This window comes from Gymnoscopelus microlampas (genome assembly GCF_963454915.1).
Source record: "Gymnoscopelus microlampas genome assembly, chromosome: 22".
Classification (NCBI taxonomy): Eukaryota; Metazoa; Chordata; class Actinopteri; order Myctophiformes; family Myctophidae; genus Gymnoscopelus; species Gymnoscopelus microlampas.
The window spans coordinates 46,216,654-46,231,601 of record NC_139959.1 but is presented as its reverse complement, the minus strand read 5'-3'; the positions used below and the strand labels follow the sequence as shown (position 1 = coordinate 46,231,601).

Genomic DNA, 14,948 nt, shown 5'->3' with positions numbered 1-14,948 from the left:
CAAAAAGTATAACAATCTGTTGAAAATATCAGATCTACAAGCTCACAATGCGTCGCATCGCGACGCATTGCCCAAATGTATATAGGACTGAAGTGGTTAATGTATGTTTTGTGAAAAAAATCTAAATCTACAAAGTAACTAGTAACTAAAGTTTTCAAATAATTGAAGTGGAGTAAAAAAGTATAGTATTTGCCTCTGAGATGTAGTGGAGTAGAAGTAAAAGTACTGCACACTGCAAAATAATCCAGTAAAGTAAAAACAATACCTCAACATTGTACTTAAGTACATTATTTGAGTAAATGTACTTAGTTACTTTACACCACTGGCGGTATGTAGTACAGTAGAGCTATTATAAAAATACAAACACTTATACTTGAGTATTTTCTAAATAGTCATTAAAATGATTCTGCTTGAATTGCTTGAATCTGAATTGACAAAACAGAGAAAGTAATGTATATCGTCTCTGTCGGGTGGAAACCTCATATGTTCCAAAACTCTTACTTTTCACCATTCACATTCAAAAGCATCAAAAGCAGCAGATCTACAAGATAGAAACGTGTCGCTTCACGCCGTGTTTCTAGCTTGTAGATCTGCTGCTTTTGATGCTTTTGTGTGACGTTGTAGTATGATCAAGTAGGGGTTAATTTAGGAAAAAACATAAAAGAATAATAATTTGTAAACAATAAATAAATACAAACTATTTTCATAAAACAGGTTGTGTGTTGTGTAATGATAATGTACAAAGTATTGAAAAGGGTAAATACTCAAGTGAAAGTATCTTAAAATTATACTTAAGTACAGTACTTAAATAAATGTACTTAGTTACTTTCCACAACGGTGCATTCGTGCACGCACGCACACACACCTACCCACCCACCCACCCACCCACCCACCCACCCACCCACCCACACACACACACACACACACACACACACACACACACACACACACACACACACACACACACACACACACACACACACACACACACCTTAACCCTATTGGTTGAGTCAACTCATCAGAGACATTATCTGTCCTCACAAAGACACACTGAGGAGGAGGAGGAGGAGGAGGAGGAGGAGGAAAGCATAAACCCAGGGTAAAGAGGTTCAGTGAATGAGGACTGGAAGGAGTAAAGGTGTGTCAGTGAGTCAGAGGACCGTTTATAGAAAGACACAGTCCCTGCTGGCCAGTCTAGATACACTGCTACTCTGTTGGATTCAGAAGAACTGACAGGGAGGTCAGTCTCCCTACTATTGTGAGAGACAGTGTAACCGCCTCCCCAACAGAACAGACTCCAGGACTTGTCATTGAATCCAAATAGACTACCATATCCTCTCCTGTTGATCCCTCTGTAAGTCACTCCTATCCAAACCTCTCCACTCCACTCTACCTCCCAGTAACAGCGTCCAGTCAGACCCTCTGTACACAGAACCTGTTTATAATCATCAAATCTGTCAGGATGATCAGGGTACGACTGAAGCTCCTCCCCCTTTGTCACCTTCCTGTTGTCCTCAGACAGACAGAGGTTTCTGTTTGCTGTGTTTGGGTCCAGTGTGAGAGGATGGAGATCTGATATATATGAGAGAGAGAGAGAGAGAGAGAGAGAGAGAGAGAGAGAGAGAGAGAGAGAGAGAGAGAGAGAGAGAGAGAGAGAGAGAGAGAGAGAGAGAGAGAGAGAGAGAGACACACACACACACACACACACACACACACACACACACACACACACACACACACACACACACACACACATGTCATTGGTTTAATATTCATAAAACCCACAAACAACAAATAACAAAATTAGCAGATCTACAAGCTCACAACAACGCTCTGCAACGCGGCGCCTTGTGAGCTTGTAGATCTGCTACTTTTGCTACTTTTGTGTGAAATTGTAGTATGACGAAGTAAGTATTAATACAAATTTAAAACTATAAAGTATAAATAAGGAGATAGGAGGTTTCTTCCTGACAATATGAGACAACCAACCAACATAAACGATACATGCCTCCATTAAAGGGATAGTTCACCCCCAAAATGACTTTTTGTCTATGGATTAGTCACCCGGTAGGAGACACAAAGGACACTTTGTGTCTCCTACCGGAACCCACTGCTCGTCATCATATTATTGTCTTAGGAATGAGACAAAAACTAAAACGGATCCATGAATTCAAGTCTCCATGTGGTGACTAATCCATAGAAAATAACTTATGTTTTGGGTGAACTATCCCTTTAACCCTTTAAGGCCGGGAACAAATCTGTGTCATTTTAGATTTTTAGATATAACCATTATTTATACCTTGACTACTAAAAAAATAACAGATCTACAAGCTCATAGCGCGGCACTGAGTGCCGCGCTATGAGCTTGTAGATCTGCTATTTTTTTTTTATCATGAAAATGTGTGCAAATCTTTGAATATATATATCTTTTTAAACTACATTTTTAACTCAAATCTTTGCTCCTGGGGGTCCCTGGAACAAAATCTTTACATGTCAAGGACCCCCAAAATGATATGTATTTGGCCGCGGACGCCCATCTCAAAATATGTTGTTCCAGGGACCCCCAGAAGCATTAGCAAAAATAGCAGATCTACAAGCTCATAGCGCGGCACTCGGTGCCGCACTATGAGCTTGTAGATCTGCTATTTTTGAGTAGCCAAAGACATTTTAAAATGACACAGATGTGTTCCTGGTCTTAATGGGTTAAGCCTCTCTTACACCATGGGACCCCCCAAAATAATCATATTTGAACAGCTAGGGGACCCCCCAAAATAATCATATTTGAACAGCTAGGGGACCCCCCAAAATAATCATATTTGAACAGCTAGGGGACCCCCCAAAATAATCATATTTGAACAGCTAGGGGACCCCCCAAAATAATCATATTTGAACAGCTAGGGGACCCCCCAAAATAATCATATTTGAACAGCTAGGGGACCCCCAAAAATAATCATATTTGAACAGCTAGGGGACCCCCCAAAATAATCATATTTGAACAGCTAGGGGACCCCCCAAAATAATCATATTTGAACAGGGGACCCGCACCCTGACAAGCACTTGGATTGTAGGCATTATATTTAGTTTGACTCGGTTCCACAAACAACTGATCTACAATCTCACAACTTCTCACACTGCAAGTTGTTGTGAGGCTTGTGAGCTTGTAGATCGGCTATCTTCACAATGTTTGCCTCTTTCTTATGTAATATTTGACAATTTAATATTAAATACTTAAACCCCAGCATCCCTATTCTGGGGGAGCAGTTAGGCATTAAAGGGACACTTCACACAAAAAAACTTTGTTTCAATGGATTAGTCACCCCATGGAGACTTGAATTCATGGATATTTTTTTAGTTTCTTGTCTCATTCCTAAGACAATAATTTGATGACCGGCAGCGGTTCCGGTAGGAGACACAGGAAGTCTCTGTTGTATCTCCTACCGGAACTGCCTACCGTTCCGCTGGTCTTAAACCGGCACTTCTGGTTTCATTAATGAATCTTATGTCACTGCAAACACTAACTGCTAACCACAAACTCTGGCTGCATTGTTAGGGTGACCATACGTCCTCTTTTACCCGGACATGTCCTCTTTTGGGGGACCTGTACGGCCTGTCCGGGGGGGGTTTAAATTCATTCAAATGTCCAATATTCAAAATGAATATTCATACAGAAGTCAAGAGACTTTAAATCAGTGGTTCTCAAAAAAAATAATTTCAAGGACTCTGAATGAGAGTGTACAAATGAAACCAAATGGACCCATAAGGGTTCATTTGGTTTCATTTGTACACTCTACAGTTACAGACCTGTAAAGGGTGCATTTGGAACCCCCTCAAGAACCCTGAGGGTCCTTGAATCCCACTTTTGAGAATCACTGCTTTAAATAAATACATAACTAATATAGAGCATATACATATTTGAGTAAACTTTGGCGTATGTGACATATATTGATATCTGACATGTGTCATGATGTGCAGCATCTCTACACATAATGACCTATGACATCACACCTGACCTATGACATCACACTTGACCTATGACATCACACCTGACCTATGACATTACACCTAACCTATGACATCAGACATGCCCTATGACATCACACCAGACCTATGCCAGGGGTCTTCTACGTTGTTCAGGCCAAGGACCCCTTAGCTGAGAGAGAGATGAAGCAGGGACCCCCTCACTACATATTGTATAACATTGTGTTGCAGATTAAACTTGTTCATAGATTTCATAGATATCTTCATAGACTTGCTTTATCCATCAATGTTAGATTCATGTTCATGTGTGTTTTCAGTCATTTAACCACTTAAACCATCAACACTTAGTAAACTACACCTTTGGCTCTGTACTTGATCTGCTCTTTTTCCCCTCTACACCAAACCTCTTTGCCAAAAATAGCCGATCTACAAGCTCACAACGCTGTTGTGAGCTTGTAGATCGGCTATTTTTGGCTAAAGTTCTCCACAGAATAGAGATACTAAGGTTCAAGTGGTTAATGTAAAATAATACACATTGGACCGGACTGTTGGCCTAGCGGTCCGGGCATCTAGGCTCTAATGTAGCCTGACAGTGCGTCGCTGGTTTGAGTCCCGATCCCGACAGCCTTTCCTGCGTGTCACTTCCTATCTCTCTCTCCCCGTTTCCTGTCTACCTACTGTACTATCAATAAAGACATAAAAAGACCCAAACATGCAGAATGTGTGTCAGGTAGGGAGACCTAGGAGTGTTTTGTAAACAAGCATCAGCTGGTGTTAAGGACCAGACCAAGAGCAGAGAAACCACCTGAATTCACTGGAAGCTCTACTTAAGAGTTTTCAGAACAGCATCCAGGGAGGGAGGGGCCAACAGAGTATAAAACAGTGTAGAACATTTCAATATGACAGACAGACAGACAGACAGACAGACAGACAGACAGAGAGACAGACAGACAGACAGACAGACAGACAGACAGACAGATACTCACATCTTTTAAGGAGTTGAGGATTGGTCCAGAGTTCTCCTCCATGTTTCACACTGTAGGAAGTAGAACAACAATGCATCAATGTCTGACTGTCTAACACAACGTCTCCACTACCTGACACTACAGTGTTTCTGCTACCATTATCTTCACCAGGCAGCCCGTCTGGACAAACTCACTGCCACCTGGCTTGGAGGAGAGGAGTTACAAACACTTCTTGTTTTTAGATTTATATAGAGTAATGTTATTTCTTCTCATGGTAATGACCAGCAGGCTGTGGTCATACAATGTTAAATTGAGGACATTCAAATGGAACTGCAGCAGTATGTGCTGGATGAGCAACTGTCATGAAATGAGTGGGAGAGGATTTTATATATCTTCTTCAGTTAGATCTACTATTTGATCTTGTAGATCATGGATCCAATGTAGTTATTATTATAAGTTTGTAAATAGGTGATGGAACGTGTTGTGAGCTTGTCTTGTACATCAGGTATTTTCACTGCTTTTACAGGACAGTCATAAAGTGAAGAATATATTAGGGCTTAAGCAATAGCATTCATTTGTGAAAGAAAACAAAAATAAATGAAATGGAGATGCAAGGTTTCTGTGACAGTAACACTATTCTATTACGAGTGTGTGTGTGTGTGTGTGTGTGTGTGTGTGTGTGTGTGTGTGTGTGTGTGTGTGTGTGTGTGTGTGTGTGTGTGTGTGTGTGTGCGTGTGCGCGTGTGTGTGCGTGCGTGCGTGCGAAGGTTCTTGACTGTATAATATGGGGTGGGAGGAGGGGATTGTCGTGTCAGACTTGAACAATGGATGTTATGGATTCAGAATGCCCCCCCCCCCCCCCCCCCGCTGGCCTACCAGTCATTGGAACATGAAACAAGGGAATGGCTGCTCTAACCAACATGAGCACAGTCCAAGTCTACTCACTTGAGAGTTTCCAATCCAGAGAAGTTCATCAGAACAGATTCCGGCAGAACGTTGAAGGTCAAGTCTAATTCTCTCAAATGAGAAGGATTAGAGCTGATAGCTGAGGCCAGAGCTTCACAGCTTCTCTCTGACAACCAGCAGTGCATCAGTCTAAATGAAACATAAAACACCATAAATTTAAATGTCTGCTATAAATAAAACCTTCTTACAGCCACATATTAAAGGACCTGGTCTGGATGGACTGTCTGGGTTTTAAAGTAGAAAGAAAGAAAGAAAGAAAGAAAGAAAGAAAGAAAGAAATAAAGAAAGAAAGAGTGAACGTATCTTAATTTTAATTGTAACTTATACTGTAGTCACTGTACCTTATCATTATTCTATTCAAAGTGTGTCATATTAATAGTACAATCACATAATAAATACATGATTCAAATAAGTATTGTAAATTAATCAGACCGTAGAGTTTCCAGTCTACAATGAGGATTCTTCAGTGCATCACACAGTGGATCCAGGTTCAGCGGGTTATAACTTAAGTCCAGGTGTCTTAGATGGGATGGATTAGAACTGAGAGCTGAAGCCACAACTTCAATGTCGTCCTTCTGGAGGTTACAGCCAACAAGTCTGTAATGACAGATTAATGTAAAATCAGAAATGATCAAAACAGATCAGTCAAGTTCACTGTCAAGGAAGTTAACCCATTAAGACCGGGAACACATCTGTGTAACCACTTAAACCATTAATTTATACATTGGCTAAAATAGCACAGAGTGCCGTGCTATGAGCTTGTAAATCAGTTATTTTAGAAAAATCGTGAAAATCTGTGCAAATCTTTGAAAATATATATTTTTAAAGCGTACATTTGTAACTCAAATCTTTGCTTCTGGGGGGGTCCGTGGAACAACATATTTTTAGATGGGGGTCCGCGGCCAATTACATAATTTTGGGGGTCCTTGACATGAAAAAGGTTTGAGCACCACTGATATTATAGCAACATAAGATTTTTCAAAAAACTGTTAGGATTTAGAAGACATTTGTAGAATCCCCTGAAAGCAAGGATTTGAGTTACAAATGTTCGCTTTAGAAAATACTGTATGTTTTCAAAGATTTGCACATATTTTCACATTTTTTCTAAAAGTAGCAGATCTAAAGGCTCATAGCGCGGCACCGAGTGCCGCGCTATGAGCTTATAGATCTGCTATTTTTGAACATCCAAAGACGTCTACAAATGACAGAGATGTGTTCCTGGATTGAATGGGTTAACTCAGAGAGCACTTAGAATTGTAGGAGTTGATGCATTACATTTAATTTGACTTGGTTCCACAGATAAATACTGTGAGAATAGCCGATCTACAAGCTCAACACCTCGCACTGCGAGGCGTTGTGAGCTTGTAGATTGGCTTTTTTTCATAATGTTTGACTCTTTCTTCTGTAATATTTGACAATTTGGCCAAGTTGGTATTAAAAATGTCCCAGGAGTCCTTAAATTGTGGTGGTTTGACTGTTGCTACACCTGTCAACCTTTCACTGCCACCATGACACACACTGGCATGTCAATCACTTCAACTGTTTCAATGAGACAATCTAAAGGAATTCTGCAAGTCACTGACCACACACACACACACACACACACACACACACACACACACACACACACACACACACACACACACACACACACACACACACACACACACACACACACACACACACACACACACACACACACACACACACTACTGTGCTTGCAGGAACAGAGTGAGGTAAACGGAGGGCGTGTGCACAGTTGCAGTGGTGCAAAGTAACTAAGTACATGTACTCAAGTACTGTACTTAAGTACAATTTTGAGGTAGATTTACTTAACTGTAGTATTTCAAGGTTTAAGTAGTTTTACTTCTACTCCAATAAATCACAAAGGCAAATATTGTACTTTTTACTCCACTACAATTATTTGAAAACTTTAGTTACTAGTTACTTTGTGGATATTGATTATTACAAAACATAGATTAACCCCTTCAGCCCTATAAATGTAGGCCATTTGAAAATAGCCGATATACAAGCTCGCAATGTGTCACGATGTGACATAGTGTGAGCTTGTAGATCTGCTATTTCAAAAGATTGGCAAGAGTATGTTTTGCACTCTGTCCGTCCGTGTGTGTGTGTGTGTGTGTGTGTGTGTGTGTGTGTGTGTGTGTGTGTGCGCGTGCGTGCGTGTTTAGTATTTGTATTAATTTTGAATTAATGCATGTAGTATATAAGTGAAAGCTGTTCTAACATGTTGACATTCACATGACTACTAACCTGGCTGTTGTGCAGTTCCTCACAGCTGGGACCAGGTTCCATTTCCCCCTCTTTGATGTGTTGCATTTCTGCAGGTCCAACACCTCCAGAACCTCCTCTGACATCTGCAGCATTCTGACCATAGCTGAACACTGGATCTCAGAGAGTTCCTTTCCTGACTCCAGGTACTGTTGGATTCCTTGACTTACTGAGTGGGCCTTCATCTCCGTCAAACATTGGAAGATGTTGATACATCTGTCAGGAGAGCCACTGCAGGGATTCATCTCCTTCAGGTTGGTGATGGCTCTCTGGATCTCCTCTGGACTGTTCTCTGTCTGACCCAGCAGGCCTCCCAACAGTCTCTGGTTGGACTCCAGTGAGATTCCATGAAGGAAGCGGACAAAGAGGTCCAGGTGGCCACTTTCACTCTGCAGGGTTTTTTCAATTGCAGCCTTCAGGAAGTCAGACAGGGAACTGTTGCTGTTGAAATCATCATTGTTCAGGAATGCTTTTAGTACCTCCATGTTTTTCTGTGTAAAACAGTCAAACAGGTAAACTGCAGCAAGAAACTCCTGGATACTCAGATGAACAAAACAGTAGACGGTTTCATGGAAGAAATGACTGTCTGGTTTGAAGATCTCTGTGCATAGTCCTGAGTCCACTGGACCCTCTTTAATATCAAGATGACATTTCTTCAGGTCTTCTTCGTAGAAACTGAGCCGGCCTTTCAGCAGATGTTCAAACGCTAGCCTGCCCAGCTTCAGAAGAACTGCTTTATCAGCCTCTGTGAGTTTCTGTTGATTCCCACCATGCTTTAGCCACTTCCTCTTTGTCTGGACAAAGATGAAGTGGCTGTAAATCTCAGCCAGGGTCTTGGGAAGCTCTCCTTTCGCACCGGTCTTCAACATGTCCTGCAGAACGGTGGCAATGATTGAACAGAAGACTGGGGTTTCACACATGATGTGGAGGTACGTTGATGCTTTGATGTGTGAAATGGTTCTGCTGGCCTGCTTCTCATCTCCGATTCTCTTCCTGATGTACTTCTCCTTCATTTCATCAGTGAATCCTTTCACCTCTGTTACCATGTCAACGAAGCCATCAGGGATCTGTTTGGCTGCTGCAGGGCGTGTGGTTATCCAGATTTGAGCACAGCAAAGCAGTCTCCCTTTGATCAGGTTGACGAGCAAAGCTTCCAGTGAGGTGGCCTGGGACAAGTCCTTAGAGCATTCATGGTGGGTTTTGAAGTCGAAGGTCATGTGGCTTTCATCTAGCCCATCCAGGACAAACTGAACTTTGCAGGGACTCTTGTCGTAATTAGTCTCTCCTGACGTCTGCAGCTTGGTGAAGATGTCATTCAGAGCTTCTTCTGAGATGCATTCATAAATCGGGTTGCATTCATGAATTAGCTGAGCCAAACTAAACTTTCGCCCCTTGAACAAATTGAGCTGGCGGAATTGTAGCACGAATGTGAGATGGGGATCTTGATCTTTTTTCTTTGCCCAGTCAGAGACATGCTTGTGTACGAGAAAGGTTTTGCCAACTCCTGCTTCGCCAATGGACATCACTGTTCTCATGCGTTTGTTTTGTCCAGAGGGGTGTTTAAAGATTTCACTGAGTTGGATCTCCTGCCCTGCTGTCTTCCTCTCCATCTGTGTGACCTCATGGTCACTGCTGATCTCTGTGTCATCCACACGTGCGATTGTGAGACGCGTGTAACACTCAAAATCCTTTTTATCCGTCCTTTGGACTGTCCCGTCGGGTACACACGTAAATGGATCCTTAACGTTTGTTTTAAGCTTGTCTTGGTAGTGTGTAATAGGACGTGTATGCATTTTTGTTTCCACCAGGAAATCTGTAAGGAACAAATCAATGTATTTAGATATTGAGGGAAATGATAAGATCGGCATGATGTGTTAACATAATGAATAACAAAATGTTTTTACTTGACATTATTATTACTATATTTTTGTCCAGATCTTTTATACTTTACTTTGCTTACTTTACATTACTTTACTCCAGCCTGTTTGTACAAACCTGAGGACCCATGTTTACCCAGCATGATCTGACATGTCTGATGCAACAATGCTACATGCTACCATTCTCAGAAACATGATAACTGTAATGTAATGCAATGTAAGGTTTACGTTTAGTTTAGTTTAGTTTATTTCAGTCAGTCAATTTGTGGTAACATTACAGTAGGTAATAAAATAAACACATGTTATCAAGAAAAGATACCCACATTTCTGACCAAAAAGGTATAGGCTGAAGCATTGCTTATTACGCCTACCCTTTACCCTCGGTAATTGAGTGTAAGTGTAATGTAAGTTTAATGTCCAATGATAACAATAGCAATAGCAGATATAAACCATCATGAAATGTCTCCATTTAGAGTCAATAAACTTTAAACAGCACTGACCTGGGTCAGATGTAGATGCTGCTTTGGGTTGTGTTGCACTGACTGATGGAGGAGAAGGCTGAGGACACCTGTTTTGAAATTGATTGATTGATTGAATACTTTATTAGCAGTTTGCAAAAAAAGCACAAGAAAGTACAGTTCAATACAAGGTCTGCTAAGAGGATTTTAAACCCAAGAAAGCCTATGGCTTGTTTCCATTGGGGTCCTTTGTACTCAATTCATCGAAACATTTAATGCCAGAAAATGATACACTACTATACAAAACATCATATAAACTAAAATATCTACAGTAAACAGTTCGAGGGGGTGGGGGTGGAGGGGGGTCTAGGCTTTGACTTTTACAGAGGCCAGTTTCTAATTGCAGTCTCCTGCAAGTTCTCTTTCAGGGAGGTTTTGAAGGAGAGTAGGATTTTACACTCCTTGTTGATAGGGCGTTCCACATGTTTGTGGCATAGCAGGAGAACAAATTTAACCCCTTGTTAGAGACAAATCTGGGTTGGACGTGATTTGTGGAGCTTCCTCAAATGTACAAAATGTTTTACTAACCGTATATAAATCTAACAATTATATATAAATACTATAGGCTACTACTATAGAAGACTATGAATACATTTGTTTGTCTCTTTAAGCCTAAAGTTAGCAAACAAACACACCATGGCCTGAAAAGCTACATTAATTTGTACACAGCATTGTGTAGAGAGACATTTTCCTCCAAGACTTTTGGAGAAATAAATGTAAAGGACAACTGCTTACAGATCATCTAGGAGACACTTCTCATGCTCTTCTAGACCTTTGTAGAACATGTGTTTGGATGTTCTGGAGTTCAGGAGTGTATAGAGTTCCCTCATCTTATTCTGACTGGTATCCTTAGACGTCACATTATTGTAGCCCTCTTGGGTGATGACCTTCTCTTGAAGGAGCAGATCCAGGATGGGATTGACCATGATCACTCTGTCAATCAGTTTAGTCCGGTGTTGATCAACAAAGAGGCTCGCTGAAGATATTTAAGGGGAATGAAAATTGAGTTGTTGGTTAAACTTCATCTATGTGGCCAAAACTAATTTAAACGTGCCTCTGAACATTCTATGATTTAGCCACTTAATTAAACGCTATACTTTGTTGTCCGGGGTCCCCCAGGGCTCCTTAGTAGGTCAGCTAGTATTTCCTTCTAAACCAAATCTGTTCTCCCCTCTAGGTGCTCACAATGTGTCGCAACAAGCTTGTATCTGATATTTTTCTGCCTAAAGTCTGCCGGAATATTTCTAGAATTCTACATTTCATATGGTTAAAATGTAAAGACATTGCATCCCTCAATGAATTGAATACTAGTGTTTGCTACATACACCGTAGCCTCATAGTGTTCTTGTCATACAACTTTCATAATCATTGGAATAGAAAACAAGTATTCCAGTATAAACATAATATGGATGTCAGTTGGAAGGTTATCTTATAAATTAAATGTTAGCTCTGTTATAATATGAGTTCATATGATGCTTTAACACAAGGCATACTACAGTTTACAAGTAAATAGTGTGAACAGACCAGACAGTTTAATCAGTTTATTGTTCTATTCATAGTGTCGGCTCACCTTCAGTTTTAGAGAATCCACTTATTGTTGAACTTGAAATTGACATTGGTGTTTCAGCGTCTATAGCTTCCTGCTGGTCTGATGATTTCCATTTCTTCTTCGGTGGAGAGTTGGTGAGAGGTGGAGACTGAGGAGACCTTGGACTGACACCTGTGACACAGGGGCCCTATTATGCACGTCTTAAAACCCACGTCTTAGGCGCTAAGTTTCATAATCATTTGACTACAGCATACATGGGCAACCGGTGGCCCGGGGGCCACATGCGGCCCCCATCTTCACTTAATGCGGCCCACAAGTTAATATCAGAATAGTGATATATTATTGATTTCAGCTGTTATGATTCCTAACATGCAAACATGACCCGCTTTAATTACTTCAGTCTATATTAGTAGCTTAATGACTAGTATTACAATTATATTGTCTTTTTTATGTCCAATGTATTTGTATTTAGGTTCATAAAGTTAACATAAGAATAACTAAATCATTTGAAATGAAAGAGAAATTTTACTTTTCAGGATTTCAATAAAAAATAGCAGCTCAAAACTGAGCTTGTAGATCGTCTATTTTTGCTACTTTCGTGTGACATAGAATCCCGTTTTCATTTTTCACAAGATCGGTGCTTGTTGCAATTACCTGCACTAAAAAACTGCACGTATTTTGCGCTATGTAAAACATAAAATGTAACAATGTGTGCGCTCCGTAATGCATTAACAATGGTGAAAGCTGTGTTGTTTGACCCGGCGAAGGAATGGCGGATTTGGCCAATCCCCAAAATACTGTTTTGATAGACATACACAACAAGTCTTCCAGTATAAAACTATGTGGATGTCAGTGTAATGTTAAAACATGGTCTTATGCATGTCCTACATAATAGTAAAACAGATCTAACAAAGCACGTGAAGCACTTGAAGGAATATGGAGACTAATATGGAGGTAAATGGAGTGAACAGACCACTTTCATCAGTATACTGGAGACATATATTCATAGTGTCAGCTCACCTTCTTCAGTGGTAGCGACTCCTTCACTTGTTGACGTTGAACTTGACATTGGTGGCTCAGCGTCTGTAGCTTCATGCTGGTCTGATGTTAGACAGCATGAAGGGGGCGTGGGGGGGGGACAACACAAAGGACAGAGGATAAGATGTTCAACATGTAGAATAGAGTCACAACATGATGTTAGACAGCATGAAGGGGGTGTGGGGGGGGGGACAACACAAAGGACAGATGATAAGATGTTCAGTATGTAGGGTAGAGTCACAACAGGGACAACACAGAGGCACACTGGACACTGCAGGGCATACATGGCAACTATCACTGAGTCCGAGACACTGGCGTATGGTGAATTCTAACGTTGACCGGGCCAGAATCGTAACCCCCGCACAACAACGGCTGATAAGTCTATTGAGAATTACCGAGCCATTCCGGGTGGAAAACGGAACGCTCGTCCCAAAACACACTGCCCCATTTTTTTCGCGGACCGAGGCCGCCGGTTTAGACGCGGGGCAGGGTGTTTCAGGACAACGGTTCTTCTTCTATTACATTTCTGAATGGAGAGGTGCTCGTCTCTGCGCACTGGATAACCGGTTTGACGGCGAAACTGGTTTTCTAATGGCCACTCATTAACAATTCGGCCGAATACAAATGAGCCCCATTTGAAAACAAAGGCGACTTAAAGGGTGAGGGGCTTTATCCCGTGGCGGATCTTGCCCTACACAGGGGCAAGCATGGTTTTTGCAGACCGGGCCATGGCCTCGCTGGCCCCAGTGACCGTACGCCTGTGGTCCGAGAGAGAGTACAGAGTACAGAGTACTGTAGTACAGAGTAAAGCAACTTGCAATGGGCCTGGTTTTCAAGTTACACACAGGTACAGTAGGGGTGGGACGATATATCGATATCGCGATACTTCCTCCCGCGATAAATAATCGATATACTGCTGAAAAATATCGATATAAAATGTTTTCTTTTTATATATATTTATATATATATATATATATTTTTTTTTTCCTTCTTTTCGTTGTGATATGTCGTGAGATACCCATATCGTCCCACCCCTAATATACAGTGGGGTTAAATTACACATTCTCTTCACCTACCTTCGGCTGTGTTTAGAAACCTCTCCACTAGATCATTCTTCTTCATCTTCTTCAGGACTTCGGCCACAATCTGAGTTTCTTTACTGGGGTAATTCTCTACGATCAGATCGACAGTGTCCATCCTGTCGGCTTCCTTCAGAAGGCTCTTTGGGAGCGGCTGGAGACCCGCTACCAAAGGCTTCTGCAGATACCACTGGAACTTCTTGAACTCTTTGTCTTCCAGCTCCTCCAGAATATTCAACATGCGTTCCTCAAGTGTCGCCATGGTTGATCCCTGGCACAAACAGAGGATGTTATCATCTCAGCTTCATTCTCTTAACATGTGAAGACGCTGAACACACACTTTGGGAAGTTTAAGTACATCAGGGAATATGCATTAATGTCTACATTGCATACTTATGAAAGCTATAGATTAGATTTTATTCATATGGGGCGGTAGTGGCTCAGGGGTAGAGTGGCCGGGTAGAGTGAACTGGGAAACCGCAAGGTTCCCAGTTCGATCCCGGGCTGGGGCGCTCCCCTAGAGTTAGTGTAGCAGTGTCCTTGAGCAAGACGCTGAACCCCTAATTGCTCCCGATGAGCAGGTTGGTGCCTTGCATGGTTTCCTCCGCCATCAGTGTATGAATGTGTGTGTGAATGGGTGAATGGCACAATCAATGTAAAGCACTTTGGATAAAAGCGCTATATAA

General features: G+C 41.4%; 1 protein-coding gene across 1 annotated transcript; it reads right to left on the bottom strand.

The window, feature by feature from the left end:
• Positions 1-908: 908 nt before the first annotated feature.
• On the bottom strand, positions 909-14,524 carry LOC311038681 (NACHT, LRR and PYD domains-containing protein 3-like; the record flags this gene model as incomplete). Its single annotated transcript, XM_084048250.1, has 10 exons — positions 909-1,572; positions 4,965-5,014; positions 5,889-6,038; positions 6,342-6,506; positions 8,184-10,014; positions 10,579-10,646; positions 11,332-11,572; positions 12,167-12,316; positions 13,166-13,246; positions 14,260-14,524. The coding sequence occupies 10 exons, from the start codon at positions 14,522-14,524 to the stop codon at positions 1,028-1,030; spliced, it is 3,546 nt and encodes a 1,181-aa protein (XP_083904376.1). The 3' UTR covers positions 909-1,027.
• Between the last annotated feature and the right edge of the window lie 424 nt (positions 14,525-14,948).